The sequence below is a fragment of the Dipodomys merriami genome, unplaced genomic scaffold, assembly GCF_024711535.1.
Source record: "Dipodomys merriami isolate MVZ:Mamm:240054 unplaced genomic scaffold, mDipMer1.0.p SCAF_5, whole genome shotgun sequence".
NCBI classification, from domain to species: Eukaryota; Metazoa; Chordata; class Mammalia; order Rodentia; family Heteromyidae; genus Dipodomys; species Dipodomys merriami.
In genome coordinates this window covers 67,527,443-67,543,174 of record NW_027206068.1, presented here as the reverse complement: position 1 = coordinate 67,543,174, position 15,732 = coordinate 67,527,443, and the positions used below count along the sequence as shown (strand labels likewise).

Here is a 15,732-nt window from a genome sequence, read left to right as displayed (position 1 = left end):
GCACACAGATGGAAGCACTACAGAGCTAAAGGTGATCGGAGAAGCCAAGGGTGCCTTGTGTTGGTTGGTCCTTCACTTACTCCACCTTCCTTTCCCTAGTCCCCGGGCTGCAGGTGTCAGAACTTCAGTGCGGCTGCTCTGAGGTGGGCTGCAGGCCCTGGCTTGCAGGAAGCCATAGCCCAGGGCACCATGTCTTCATCAGGAAAGGTGGTTGGAGCATGGGCCCACAAGGACCACGGGTCATCCTGTCACGATGACTAAAATGACCTCCAGTTCTGCTGTATATGATTGTGTTGGCAAGAACAAAGTTTCAGAGTGGCAGTAGATTGTTCCTCTCCTCTCCCCATCCCCAGAAATCCAATTGTGTGCCAGGTACCCCAAATGAGGTCTGCCTGACTGTGGAGGAACTGTCTGCTGTGTGAGCTCCTTCTACAGTGCTCCCTAGTCCCAAGTCCTGCTGCGAGGACTGGGCTGTTCTCCTGGCAACCTCTGAATTTCCATCACACACATGCAAGCACATGCGTGTGCACATGCACACACACACATACCCTTCCCTGGCATTTGGTGTACTTCACATTTTACAAAGAAAAAGGCTCAAAGTTGGAATTTTGGCTGATGAAATGTATGCAGCCTTGTCTGATGTCAGAGTTAAAATGATTTAAACAAATGGCGCAGGGCTGAGTTCCAGCTCTGCCTTTCCCTAGCGGGTGTGGATGGAGGCTGTAATGGAGGCTCATTCACATCAGCCTCTGCTAAGGGACTCAGGGACGGAGCTTTCAAGCAGGGAGTGCAGAGCCCTCCCTAGATTTGGATGTGACTGAGGGAAAAAGAAGCCAGACCCAGTCACATGAGCTCGCATTCATGATGGGGATTTTTTTTTCTATCTTACAGCAAAATGTTAATAAAAACCAGCAGCAACCTGCCTCTTCTCAATGGGCAGTTTGATTCAAAGGGTTATTTGCCTTATCCAAGATCTTGAGTCAGACCTTATGGGAACACCTGGTCAGGGTTGCACTAGAGACCATCTTCTCACTTGTAAACGCAGTAGTGAATGCACACATCTTTATCTTTTAGAAATACTATTTATCATTTGACTACAATGAATACATGAGAAACAGACCAGAACTTTAGTAGAACCCTGGTTGTCAGGGGTTACTAACAGCCAGAACACATGGGTTGCTCACATAAAAAGAAAACACCAGTGCTGGTGGCTCAAGCTTGTAATCCCAGCTACTCAGGAGGCTGAGATCTGAAGATCGTGGTTCGAAGCCAGCTCAGGGAGAAAAGTCCCCATGAGACTCTTACTTCCAATAAGCTACTCAAGGAAGCCAGTGCTGTGGCTCAAGTGGTAGAGCACTAGCCTTAAGCACAAACAGGCTCAGGGACAGTGCCCAGGCTGAGTTCAAGTCCCAGGACCAGCAACACACACACACACACACACACACACACACACACACACACACACACACACACACACACACACACACACACACACACACACACACACACACACACACACACACACCCTGCAGGTCCAGGCTGAGTTCAAGTCCCAGGACCAGCAACACACACACACACACACACACACACACACACACACACACACACACACACGAGTTCAAGTCCCAGGACCAGCAACACACACACACACACACACACACACACACACACACACACACACACACACACACACACACACACACACACACACACACACACACACACACACACACACACACACACACACACCTGCAGGTCCAGGCTGAGTTCAAGTCCCAGGACCAGACACACACCCACACCCTGTAATCCCGGTAGTTAGAAAGCTGAGGCATGAAGAGCAGGAGTTAGAGGCCAATTTTCAGTGAGATTCTCTCCCTTCTCTTCCCTTTCTCTTTCCTGCCCTGCATTTTCCTTTCCTTCCTCCTCCTCTCCCTTTCATGCACACAAAGATGGCCCCAAAGTATACAATTGGGCAGTCACAAGAGAGAGACCTTTCCTAGCCGTCTGCTGATAGTTGTATTTAATAAAGAATAGTTATCTCAAAGTACAGGTTGGGGCTCTGATGCTGTCCCACCTCAAGACATTTTTTTCCTAGTATATGCAGTTTGTGATCTGTTACTCAGGATGCAGGAGGCTGAGATCTGAGGATCAAGGTTTGAAGCCAGCCAGTCAGAAAAGTCTTTGAGACTTATCTCCGATTAACCACCAAAAAGTCAGAAGTGGAGCTGTGGCTCAAATGACAGCACTGGCCTTGAAACAAATAATAATCTCAAGTATAGCACCCAGGTGCCTGTTTAGGGGAAAGCACGAATCTGAGGTTATTGAGAAGCTGCAGTCATGTGCCTTGCTCTCTCCCCATTCTTCTTACTCAAGAAAGATGTAGACTAATATTTTTAGCTCAGATAGCTATCTTCTGTGAGTAAATATGAGGGAGATGCTACTGAGTAAAATGAAAAGTCTGATTTTTCTCCTAACTTGTTTGAAGGTAATGTGCCTCTTAGTCACACGTTGTCACCCATCATTGAGTGTTTCCAGACTGAATTAGAGGACTCAGGTTTCCTTTCCATCTTAAATATAAGAGTGTTTTCATCTGTTACACAAAATAATAACCTAGGGCACCAGGAAAGCAAATCATCTCAGGGGCCATGCTGGAAATTTAGATACATGTGAGTACCACAGCCCATGATAGCCCTGTCAGTCAATGGCTATGTGTCTTTGGGTATCTTAAAAGATACATGTGTGTGTACCCCAGTGCTGTATTTATCATAGAAAGTTAAAAATGTTTAAAGGAAAGCCCCTAAAATTTAAAAGTGCAGACATGTCCAACTGCTCTGACTAGCTAAATCAGCTTTCTCATCAGTTTAAAAGCAGTTTTGAGCACAGTGCCAGTGGTTCATGCCTGTAATTTTCGCTACACAGGAAGGCTGAGATCTGAGTATAGTTCAAAGCCAGTCTGGACAGGAAAGTTCATGGGACTCTTCTAAGTACTAAAAAAGCTAGAAGTAGTGTAGCTCAAGGGTGTAGAGTGCTACTCGAGCAAAAACAAAAAATCTCAGGGATGGCATTCAGGCCCTGAGTAAAAGCCCCAGTACCAGTACATACATACATACATACACACACACACACACACACACACACACACACACACACGCACGCACGCACACACGCACACACACACTATGATCCTACCTCATAACTACTTTTAAGAAATTTTGATGAGCTCAGTGAAGTAAAAACAAAAAAATATTGAAAGGAGCCGGGCGCCGGTGGCTCATGCTTGTAATCCTAGCTACTCAGGAGGCCGAAATCTGAGGATCGAGGCTCAAAGCCAGCCTGGGCAGGAAAGTCTGTGAAACTCTTATCTCCAATAAACACTCAGAAAACCAGAAGTGGCACTGTAGCTCAAGTGGTAGAGTGCTTGCCTTGAGCTTAAGAGCTGAGGGACAGTGTGTTCAGGCCCAGAGTTCAAGCCCCATAACCAACAACAACAACAAAAATCTTGAAAGGTATGTTTTTCTATATGTCATATTACACTAGATCTACTAAATCCTAAAGGTAGTTAATTGTACTTACAGATACACAAAGATAAATGCTCTTAATTCCTTGTAAATTTTTACTGTTTTAGTATGCATTGTCAGCTAGATTGAGAATATATGGGGACTTTTTTAAAGCATGTGTATTACTGATCAAGTAAATGATTTTGTTTTCTAGCAAATTAAATGAAGACCAGCAGAGCTACATTTACCAGAGGAGAAAAAAATGAATTTTATCTTCTTGGGGCTGTGACATATTTGTAACAATTTGATTTCTGTATGTTAGTACTTAAGATGGATTATGTATTAAAAAGTAACTGCAATCCTCAGATCTCAGCTTCTGGAGCAGCTAGAATTACAGGCACTGAGCTATCAGTGTCCAACTAAAGTCTTATGTAATTTTAGGCCAAAATGTATCTAATGCAAAGATGTCAACTTGTAGCATTAGCTATGTGACTAACTCTAAATTATAAAGGCCCAAAGTTAGTAGCAATTTATCACCAATCAATTTAATGATAAAGCTGATGCTCAGTATCTTCCCAATAATTTCAGGCCTCTCAGTACTTGTGGGGGTCCTCCAGGATAAGGGAGTTTTATACGGCTCCCCAGCACAGTCTAGCATCTAGACTTTGAGATATTAGTCTACTTACTATCAACCATGAATGTAATTTGACCAATCCTTGATAACTGAGGTAGGTTGTTCTAGCATATTTAATAGTAGTTAGTCACAAAAACACATTTCCAGTTAATTATCTGTAAGAATTTTTTTCTCTCTCTCTCTCCAGTCCTGGGGCTTGAACTCAGGGTCTGGGCACTGTCCCTAGCTTCAAGGCTAGTGCTCTACTACTTGAGCCACAGCACTTCTGGCTTTATGTGGTATTGAGGAATCAAACCCAGGGCTTCTTACATGCTTGGCAAGCACTCTACCACTAAGGCACACACTCAGCCCCTTGTAAGAACTTTTTTTTGGTCCAGTTGTGGGGCCTGAACTCTGGGCTTGGGCGCTGTCCCTCAGCTCTTCAGCTCAAGGCTAGTGCTCTACCACTTGAGCCACAGCACCACTTCCGGCTTTTTTCATTTTGCTTATGTGGTGCTGAGGAATCGAACCCAGGGCCTCAGGCATGCAAGGCAAGCACTCTACTACTGAGCCACCTTCCCGGCCCCTGTAAGAACTTTTTTATGAACTGAGTTATTAAAGAGTAATAAAACTGGGATCTCTGTGCAGCCACACATGTGTTTGTGTGTGTGTGTGTGTGTGTGTGTGTGTGTGTATAAAATAGAAATCTGTCAGAACCAAATAGGTTTAGATGTAAAAGGGAAGTCATGCAGATTCTTTAAAGCATAGTCTGTAACAACAAAAACTTTTGTAATATGAATACCATTATTTTGGACATTTTGTGTGCTGGGCTAGTGAATGTCTATGAAGATCAGATCAGATAATCAAAGTCTGGTACCTCGACATCTACTTCTCAGTTTAGCACACTTTCATTCCAAGGGTGAAGAAGCACTTCACTATGCTTCCCCTGTAACAATGACAGTTGTGCTCATTAGTCATTTGCAATGGAAAACTCTTGGATTAGATTTTCTGTCACACTTTTCTGGGTGGTTAAGGGCATTAGAACAGGAACAAAGATTTCATACTCCCAAATTTCCTAACAAATAGTGGAGATGTTAAAAATAGCCTCTCTTTCATGCCACAATTCATTGTCTCTACGTTTGAGATTGTGCCAAAATAGAACTTGGTTGAATGTTGTTAACTACCAAGAAGGATGTTTTGGGACTCAAATTAGAACTTAATTATTCTATTCAAAAAAACTAATTTTAGAACCAAGTAGATTATCTCCCATTGAAACTTTTACAAACAGAATTTTAAAACAATAGTTATCAAAACCTTTCAAATTTTATAGGTAAAAGGCATGTAGTGAACTTTCAACATAACCTGTAAAAGTCTCCATCTTCCCCTATCAGGCAAATAAATTCATGGCATAGTTCTCCTACTTTGTGTGGAATATTGATGGAGGATATCACCCATGTTCCTTCCACTGTTTTTATCTTTCGTCACTGGATATTGATTTTTTTTTTTTTTTTTTTTTTTTTTAGCACTTTGAGCCACATTCCCAGCCCACTGATTATCTTTTAAGGCTAATGAAATACATGTGTTACCTACTTATGGACCAGGAGCTTGTCCCTATGTGTCAATACTACATCTAGAAGAGATAGGTAAAATTCTACTGTTGGATCGTCAATGTTTTCATAAAAAAAAATTCTTTGCTGTGGTAAAATATTCACAGTAAAAAAAGTGAGCAAAAGTTAATTTTTATTAAATTCAAAGCACCAGTCCCCAAGGGGAGGGAAAAACCCCCACACAAAACAAGAAAACCAAATTTAGGCTATTGCCAAAGATATCCCTGGCAATATGCAAAACTTCCATGAAGAGGCTTTGATCTGACAAATGTTCCACTCAGGAGCATTGGTCACCTGCATGTGAATCGCACGTTCCCATCCAAGATGAAGGTACAATAAATGTAAAGTCATCGATTTTTAATTTACACAGACCTATATAAAACAGTTGAAATATGTACATGATTATTGCAAGGAGGAGCTTGTTAAGAAATCAGATGAATTCATGATCATGTCCATAATCATAATGACTAACCAGATCACTGGATTCCTCTTATTCATACTGAATACAGGTAAACAGAAAATGAGTATGTTTCCAATTTAAACATAAAATCCTTTTGTTTCCATGCAACAACTTACTTTTGGGGATTTACATTCTTTGGGTCAGGTCTCTGCAAAAGGAGAAGTTCCTCCTTTCATTGTCTCTCCCAGAAAGTCAAAAGGAAAGATTTTACACTGTTAACACCAGAGGATTTTGAAATGCAAATTCATAAAAGGAGCAACTGGCTGTATACTCACCCAGTGACTGTGAAGCTAACCTTTGACAGCATTCATGTAAGTCGTACTACATAAGAACTTCTGTGTGGTACGTACAACAGAAAGACTATTGTTTAGTCTGGAAAGGAAAGCAAGTGTGCCATGGAAACTGCAAACCCAAAATAAAAAAACAAGCAGGACCCATTAATCCAAAGCACAAGGATCACATTGTAGGTGGGGATACAAAGATGGATTGTACATGTAATGTGGTATACTTAACACATTCATACTTCTGCCATCATAGACCATGACATCCTTTGGATTTCCTTCCTGTCAGAAAAAATCAGATACTTGTGACATGGGAAAGCTGTCATTGAGTTGGAACTGATAATCTTGGCTTCAGCACACTCTGCCCACTTATAAGCTATGGTCTAAAGTAGGGTTCATTTGGCAGTGGGCTCTTGGTCCCCAATCTACTGGACCACATAAGTTCGAAGTGGGGTTGAGGTTGAATTTGTGTGGTCACATAATCACAATAATCATTCGGAAGTATCTGTGATCTTAAAATGAGCATGGGGTAGTCAGGCTCAACTTCTAGTTTATAGCAGAATGGAATCGAATGGACATTTAGTTGGAACATACCTGGGCCTGGGCACTTTTTAATGTCATAAGACTTCTTACAAAAGAGCTATTTGGAGAGAGAAACCCAAAACATTTGCATTGAAGATGATAATCTATACTATTTATTAGAGGAAAAATGGTTTTCACTGTTTTTCATTCGGCAAAAGACGGCAATGGTGAAATAAAAATACCAGTTTGAAAAAAATTCACATGGCACTGCATATAATAGAAATTCTGGCCCAGATGTACTGTAGAGAATTATACTTCCTTAGGCTCTATTTCCCCTACTGATGATTCTAAAAATTGTAGAGGTAGGGGAGAATAAATTATCAACAGAGCAGTAGTCTAAGGTATGAATAATAGACTTATTAGCAAGAGTTCTATAGCACTGTGTTGAATGAAGATGCTGGAGGAGCAATAAGACAATTAAAAGGCGTTATGTGTCACTATAAAATTTGCTCAAATAGTCTTTGGAGAACAAATGTCAATTGTATATTCAAAATAACACAAGATACATCATGGTGTAACATACTTGGAAAAGTAATTACTAAGACTTTTTAACAATTAATACATAGTTGGCATATTACAGATGAGTCTATATAGAAAATAAGAAGCCATTGCTAATTTCTCCTTCTATCTCCAGTGATATCTGAAAATTCTATCAATTATCCACAGAATATTTTCAAATTGCCCATTTTAAGCAATAAATGATAGCTGGTTAAGAAACAAGTTCTTTTTGTCTCAATGTGTGAGATGCTAGAACCAAAGAATTCAAGTCAGTTATATTCTTATTCTATCATCTTAGAAAAATTTCCTCCAGTCAAACATTAATTGTAGTGTTAATAAAGGTTTACTGTGGCAAACTGAACACATTCATGTGTAAGTATTTTGTCAAATGTTGGTCTATGTGGCCTAGCAACTTTCTTTTCTCTTAATCTAGTTTGCTGTGCTGACAATTCATCTAATCCCCAGGCCCAGTGAAAAAAATAAAACACTTGGGTGTCAGCTAAGTTAGTTTGGTGTGGTCCATGAAGAATTGCCTTGTTCCAAAAAGATAGATCTTTTGTATCTCTATCGGAATAAAAACGAAGTTCTTCATGAACTTAGCCTAATCAGAGTTGGAATTTGAGGTCCTGATTCTTAAAAAAAAATCAATTAATTAATTCACCAAACAGAAAATAGAAGTTTCAGGAAATACTTTCATCTATAATTCCCGTCCCAAATTTCTTCCCAAATACCAAACATACTCTTTACTCGAAATTATAGACAGATGAAAAGGAAAACTAAACCAACACACACACACACAAAATCGTATCCCTTTTTCAGGGCAACTTGTATTTAGTGTTTCTCAGGGGCACATAATGAAGAAATCTTACACCAAATATGGTACACTCATACACACTACTGGATATTTTGGTTAGTTCTACTACCTGCTATAGGCTTGCTATAAAAGGACCAACCTGCACAGTTGAAAAAAAGCCAATAAACCTCACACAGACACACAGCAAAAACAAACATGTGCACACTCTTACTTCGAGAAGAAGCTGAACAAAATCTACATCTAGAAACGGATGAAAAATGGCCTTGAAAACCTGCTAGACCAAACACGTCTACAGACAAGGTAAGAATAAAAGCAAAAATCAACATTTGTTTTCCTGATTTCTTTAATATAGTTGCCATATTACATGATATACTATTAGATCCTTCTGAATATCTAATCTACAACCCTTTTGGTATACCAGTTGGCATCCTGGTTGAAAGAACTTTTGTTACTGCCCAAGCCCTGGTAGTACTTTTAAGAACAGTAAACTAATTCATATGCTTGGACCATAATCAATGGGTAGTGGCATTTGTAATCTAAAAATGGATTAATGCACACATTCAAATTATATTACATTTCAACGGAGAGGTCATACAAAGTCTATTTCCTTTCCCTAGTAGCTGTCACTCAAGAGGTGGGAAAAAGGTTTTCATTTAGTTTTCTTTCATGCTTGTTTTTTCTTGCTTGCGTGCTTCATTTTCTTCTGCATCTTTTCGTCTTCCATTTATTTGCATCCATTTTATTTGATAAGTTAAAAAATTTCACTTCAGGAAACCAAAGTCTGGTAAACAATGAAAATAGATCAGAGGTCTCACAAACTCATCTTTGCAGGAGGTTAAATTAATGGCAAGTGTTTTTTGTTTTTGAAACAATAAGACAAAAAAAATCTAAAAATAAGCATATGCCAATGGTGCTACTTATTTGAGCAACTGGCGTTCCTCGGTGCTTTTGAGGCGTTTCTTCCGGGGCTGTACAAAGTCATCGTCTGAGTCATCACTACATCTGTTATCCTCTGATTCATTCCTGAATTCGAGTTTAGGAAACCTTTTTTCTGGATAAAGGTTCTTTAGAAGTTCTTCAAAATAACTTTCAAGTTTTATACCGGCACTGGCTACTTCTGAATCAGGCTGTTGGAGAAAGATAGGAATTTGATAGCCCACATTTTAGACAGTTAATAAAAGTAATCACTTATACTTTTGACTCGTGAGATTATGAAAACCAAGAGACCATTTTCATTAAAAAAAAAAATCTCTGCTGTGGTAATATTGGTCTTAGATTAAAAAAAAAAAAAAGACTAGAGAAAGTCAACTAACTACAAAAAAAAAAAAAAGAAAAGAAAGAAAAAAAGACTAGCTTGGTGCCAATGGCTTACACCTGTAATCTTAGCACTCTGAACAAGTGAGATCTGAGGACTGCAGTTTGATGCCAGTATAGGCAAGAAAGTCCATGAGACTCCAACCTCTAATTAACCACCAAGAAGCCAGAAGTGGAGCTGTGGTTCAAGCAATAGAGTGCTAGCCTTGACCAAAAAAGCTCAGGGACAGCACCGAGGCTCTGAGTTCAAGCCCTAGGACTGGCACATATACACGCACAAAAAAAAACTTCCCTGCATTGTTCAAAAAGGAGGTAGTAATACTATGATTGGATTACTGAAGAAAGATCAATAAAATGGCACAAAATCATGAAAGTGGTAGTTGTACAACAAATTAAAAGAAATGTGGTGTTGCAGAATAACCAAAACACTGACAAGCCAACAACAAGTGTCTTTGGTCTGACAGATGAAGAGAAAATTTTAAGTGAGAACTTTTGTACATACTTATTTATACTTCATTTGATATGCTTATATACTTACTTATATACTTAATATTTCAAGATAAACATCAAAAGTTTGTTTTTGTTTTGTTGGTCATGTGGCTTGAACTCAGGGTCTGGGTGCAGCACTCTCCCGCTCTGAGCCACAGTGCCTCTTCTGGTTTTTGAATAGTTCATTGGAGATTAGAGTTTTATGGGGACTTTTTTGCCTGGGCTGGCTTTGAACCGCCATCCTCAGATCTCAGCCTCCTGAGTAGCTAGGATTACAGGCATGAACGACAGTGCTCTTGAAGTGCTATGTTTTAAGATATGAAGCTAGGAATGACAGTTCTTACAGTTGTCTCCAGTTAGTTTCTTTTTTTTTCTTTTTTCATCTTTTTCTTTTACCATAAAATAAATCTGGATAAACTCTTCCTAATTACCTTTCATACCCTGAAGACCTCAACACCCTTTCAGGTGCCTATTCTATCATAGACATCTTGGTCTCTCCATTTGTTGAAAGGTGTTTGGTTTAAGATTACTTCCACACATCGGTATTGTCGCCCCCCTCCCCCACCACTCACCTCATTGAATTCAGCACAGTTTTGAAAAATCAATCTAAAATCAGCTACAAAATCTTCAGGCTTTGTGTACATGTAATAATCCTCTTGGAGTCTTTTCTTGATGGTTGACAAATCCATGGGATTTTTAATTATTCTGTAATAATCAGGCACCTTTCAAATAAGAGATAACACAAATAACTAAATTCTGCCTTGTCCTAAATACATTTTGAAAAGAACTGACATGAAATTGATTTCTGTTGCTTTTCTTTGTCATTGGCAAGAAAGCCAATGGCAATGTGCACCGATTTTTATTTTTTTTACAAGTACCCAAGTAGTGCCGTCTACATATTGGCAATTCCTTTACTTTTTACAGAAAACAATTATTTTTAATAAAAAAGAGTTTCCTCACATATTCTCTTAAATGTATTCTATATTCCCTCAGCATTAAATAAGAAATGACTGCTAAAGAACAGTAAAACTTCTGGTAGAATTTGACATGGTTTTGCTGCATGCATTTATTGTTATTATAGAAGTGATGTATAGAGAGATTACAATTACATGAGTCAGTGTCTTCTGTTCCTTCATTCTTTTTCAGTCCCTCTCTCCTGTCTTTACCCATGAGATGTATAGTTCACTTTAATCAGTAACCAGTGAGCTTCTGCACTTCTTCACCCTTTTTCCATCGAGTTCTTACTCTCCTCCCAACCCTTTTGAAGATGTACACTGGAATTTACCATACACAAGGTAAAGAACACAGAATCACACAAAAACTAAGAACAAGAAAAAAAAGTCTCTTGCTTACATATCTTAGTTTCGGTATATATATTATTTTATATACATATGAAGAGGCACGAGCATTGCGCCTCTGTTTCTCTCTTTTGGTTTTGCTGGTGTGAGTATCCAGAATCCTGCCGTTTACCATACTCAGTGTACTTTAGATCTAACCTTGGCATATCAGAGAGAACATGCCCCATTTGTCTCTCTGACCTCAGATTATCTCACTGATTTGTTCTAGTTCCATCCACTTCCCTGTAAATGACATTATTTCATTCTAATGACTAAAATCCCACTATGTATAGGTACATTTTTTTGTATCCACTCATCTACTATGGTCATCTGGGCTGTTTCCCCATATCTTGGCTATTGTGAATAGTGTGGCAATGAACATGGATTGTGCAGGTGGTCTTTATCAAATCCTGGTTTATAGTATTCAGGGTAGATGCCCAGGAGTGGTATGGCTGGGTCATAGGGAGGGTCTATGTTTAGTTTTGTGAGGAACCTCCAGGCTGCTATCCAGAGAGGTTGTGCTAGTTTAAATTCCTACCAATAGTACAACAGGGTTCCTTTTTCCCACATTTCCACAAACATTTGTTCTGATTTTCATTTCCTTTATGGCTAGGGATGTCAAGCATTTCCTCATGTGTTTCTTTGCCGTTCTTCTTACCTCTTCTGAGAAGTCTCTCCTGAGCTCCCTTGCCCACTTAGTGATTGGTTTATTAGATTTGGGAGGGGTAGTTTCTTGAGTTCCTTGTATATATTGGTATTAGGCCTTTATCTGACGTATTACTGATAAAGATCTTTACTCGAGTAATCTGCTGTCTTTCAAGTTTAGTTAACTACTATGTCCTTAGCTATGCAGAAACTTTTTCTTTTGATGTAGTCCCACTTGTCAAGTCTCTCTCCCATGTCCTACCCTGGGACTCCTCCTACCCATAAGTATATCTGTAAGTTCTAATGTTTCTTCTATTCTCTCTCGTGGTAATTTCAAAGTTTTGGGTGTACTCTGAATTGATGTTAGTGCATGGTGATAGACTAGGATCCACTTTTAGTTTTCTGCATTTGGATACCCAGTTTTTCCAACACCAACTAGGCTATTTTTTTCCCCACTGTATTGTCTTTGGTTTCCTGATCAAATATCAGATCATATCAGTGTCTGATTTTATTTCTGGGTCTTTTAACCTGCTCCATTGTTCTTTGGATCTATTTTTGTGCCAGTACCAAGCTGTTTTTCTTATTATAGGTCTATAGCAGAGCTTCAGGTCTGGTATTGTGATACTACCCACATTACTTTTGTTGCTCCATATGAATTTTTGAATTGTTTTGTCTATCAGTAAAGAATGTGATTGGGATCTTGATGGGGCCTGCATTGAATTTGTATATCAGAAAATGACAGTCTGGCCATTTTGACTATATTGATTCTACCTACCCATAAAAAATGGAAGGTCTTTCCATTTGTTTTTTTTTTGGTTAATAGTTTTCACTACAAATATCTTTTGCCTCTCTAGTTAGGTTTACTCCTAGGTATTTGATTTGTTTGTTTTGAGTCTACTGTAAATGGAGTTGTTTTCATGATTTCCCTGTCTACTTGTACATTGTTGGCATACTGAAAAGCTACTGGTTTTTGTGGGATAATATTGTTTCCCGCTCCTTTTCCAAAGTGGCTGACCAGCTTGAGCAGCTTAGAGGTTCTTTAGGTATAAACATCATGTCATTTGCAAACAGGGATAGCTTGACTTCTTTCCCTATGTGGATAGTTTATTTTCTTGCCTTGTTGCTCTGGCTAGGAATTCCAGAACTATATTGGAGGAGTGGAGAGTGGAGATCCTTGCCTTGTTCCTGATTTTAGGGGAAATGTTTTTAGTATGATGCTGGCTGTTGGTCTGTCATAGATAGCTTTAATTTATTTTAATGAGTGTTCCTTCTAGTCCAAGCTTCTCCAAAGCTTTTTGTCTTTTGGTAGGTTGTGGGGTCAGAACTCTGAGCCTGGGCACTGTCCCTCAGCTCTTCAGCTCAAGACTAGCGCTCTACCTCTTGAGCCACAGCACTGCTTCTGGCTTTTTCTGCTTATGTGGTGCTGAGGAATCAAACCCAGGGCCTCATGCATGCAAGGCAAACTCTCTACTACTGAGCTATCTTCCCAGCCCTCTCCAAAGCTTTTAACATGAAAGGATGCTGTATTTTGTTGGAGGCTGCATCTATTGAAATGATCAGGTGGTTCTTGTCTCAGACTGTTGACGTGGTAAAATACATTTATTTGTGTATGTTAGACCAGCTTTGCATCTGTGGGATGAAGCCTACTTGGTCATAATGTATGATTTTTAAGATCTGTTTCTGGATTCTACTGGCTAGTATTTTATTGAAGAGCTTTACATCTATGTTCAAAGAAATTCGTTTATAGTTCTTTTTTGTTGGATCTTTACTGATTTTGCAATGTGTGTAATATTGGCTTCATAAAAGAGTTTGGGATTGCCTCCTCTGTTTCTATTTCATGGAAAAGCTTGAAGAGTACTAATGGTTCATCTTTACTCAGCCCTGAATCCATCTGGGCTCTTCCTTGTTGAAGACTTCTGATTACGTTTTTTTTTTTTTTTTGTGAAAATACTGTACAGAGGGGTTACAATTACATGGGCAAGATAATGTGTACATTTCTTATCAAGCATTGTAGCCGCCTCCTTTGTTTCCCCTCCCCGCAAAGTTGTAAAGTTCATTTTCGACATAATGACTTGTACATCTCATTGTTGCAATGGGTCCCTATTTAAACGATTTGTTTTTCCCCTTCCCCTCCACAAATTATACCGACATTAAATACAGTGAAAGCAGGGCTTATACTGTGGGGGAGGGACATACAAAGCAACAAAGAAGTAATCTTATAAATGTGTTAGAAACAATCGCATGAAAGCAAAAAAAACATTTGAATACCTATCTTAGGGTTCATTTCCCTAATATCACCTTATCTGACCTTTTCTGCTTGACTCAGACATATACTAGATATGGCAAATAAGGGAAACCATGGGACCTATGTTTCTTTGGGCCTGGCTTACTTCACTTAATATAATTTTTCCCAAGTCTTTCCATTTCCTAACAAATGGGGCAATGTCATTCTTTCTGCTGGAGGCATAGAATTCCATTGTGTATATATACCACATTTTCTTGATCCATTCATCTACTGAGGGGCATCTGGGTTGGTTCCATATCTTAGCTATAGTAAATAGTGCTGCAATAAACATAGCCGTGCTGGTAGCTTTAGTATGGTCTTGTTTGTAAACATTTGGGTAAATGCCCAAAAGTGGGATTGCTGGGTCATAGGGGAGCTCTATGTGGAGTCTTTTGAGGAACCTCCATACTACTTTCCAAAGTGGTTGAACAAGTTTACACTCCCACCAACAATGCAGTAAGGTTCCCTTCTGTTCACATCCCCTCCAGCATCTGTTGTTTTTAGAGTTCTTGATTTTAGCCATTCTAACTGGAGTGAGGTGGTATCTCAATTTTGTTTTGATTTGCATTTCTTTTATGGCTAGGGAGGTTGACCATCCTTCTTTCCTCTTCAGAAGTTTCTCTAAGTCTTTAGCTCACTTATTTATTGGGCAGTTGTTTCTTTGAGGATTTGTTGTTGGGGGATTTAATTTTTTGAGTTCCAAGTATATTTTAGATATGAGACCCTTGTCTGTTGTATGGCTAGTGAAGATCTCCCAATCTGTAGGCTTTCTATTGATCTTGCTAGCTATGTCCTTTGCCATGCAGAAGCTCTGCAACTTCATGCAATCCCATTTGTCCAACCTTTCTTTGATTTGTTGTGTTTCTGGGTCTCTATTAAGAAAATTTCGGCCTGTGCCAAGGAGACCTAGGGTTTCTCCTATTCCATCCTGTAATGTTTTCATTTGATTACTTCTTTAATCTTGTTGTGTGTTATGAGTCTATTTAACTTATATCTTCTTGGTTCAACTTAGGCAGTTTGTATGTCTCTGGAAATCTGTTCATTTTCTATTAAGTTTTCCTTCTTTTTTTTTGAGTACAGATTTTAGAAGTAGTCCTTCCTTTTGGAAGTAGTTTGGATTTCTTGGATGTTTGTTTTAATGTTTCCTGTGGCATCTGTGATTTTATTGATTTGAATCTGGTCTCTTAATTTTACTAATGGTTTATCAATTTCATTGATTTTTTTTTTCAAAGAACCAGTTTTTCTTTTTTTTTGGGTCCGGTCGTGGGGCCTGAACTCTGTCTGGGCTTGGGCACTGTCCCTCAGCTCTTC

General features: G+C 39.1%; 2 protein-coding genes across 5 annotated transcripts in view; one reads left to right on the top strand and one right to left on the bottom strand.

Moving 5' to 3' along the window:
* Svopl (SVOP like) overlaps positions 1-4,743 on the top strand; it is a 28,070-nt gene extending 23,327 nt beyond the window's left edge. Inside the window, exon 15 of the mRNA XM_069996870.1 lies at positions 3,712-4,743. Within this exon, the coding sequence (XP_069852971.1) occupies positions 3,712-3,723 (12 nt within the window). The 3' untranslated portion in view covers positions 3,724-4,743. The remainder of the gene's footprint in view (positions 1-3,711) is intronic.
* A 1,090-nt stretch (positions 4,744-5,833) lies between these two features.
* Trim24 (tripartite motif containing 24) overlaps positions 5,834-15,732 on the bottom strand; it is a 99,193-nt gene continuing 89,294 nt past the window's right edge. For all 4 annotated transcript variants that reach the window (XM_069996865.1, XM_069996866.1, XM_069996868.1 and 1 more), the window contains 2 exons: positions 10,728-10,877; positions 5,834-9,479 (listed from right to left, as the gene is read on the bottom strand). In XM_069996865.1, coding sequence (XP_069852966.1) covers positions 9,270-9,479; positions 10,728-10,877 — 360 coding nt within the window. In that variant the 3' untranslated portion in view covers positions 5,834-9,269. The remainder of the gene's footprint in view (positions 9,480-10,727; positions 10,878-15,732) is intronic.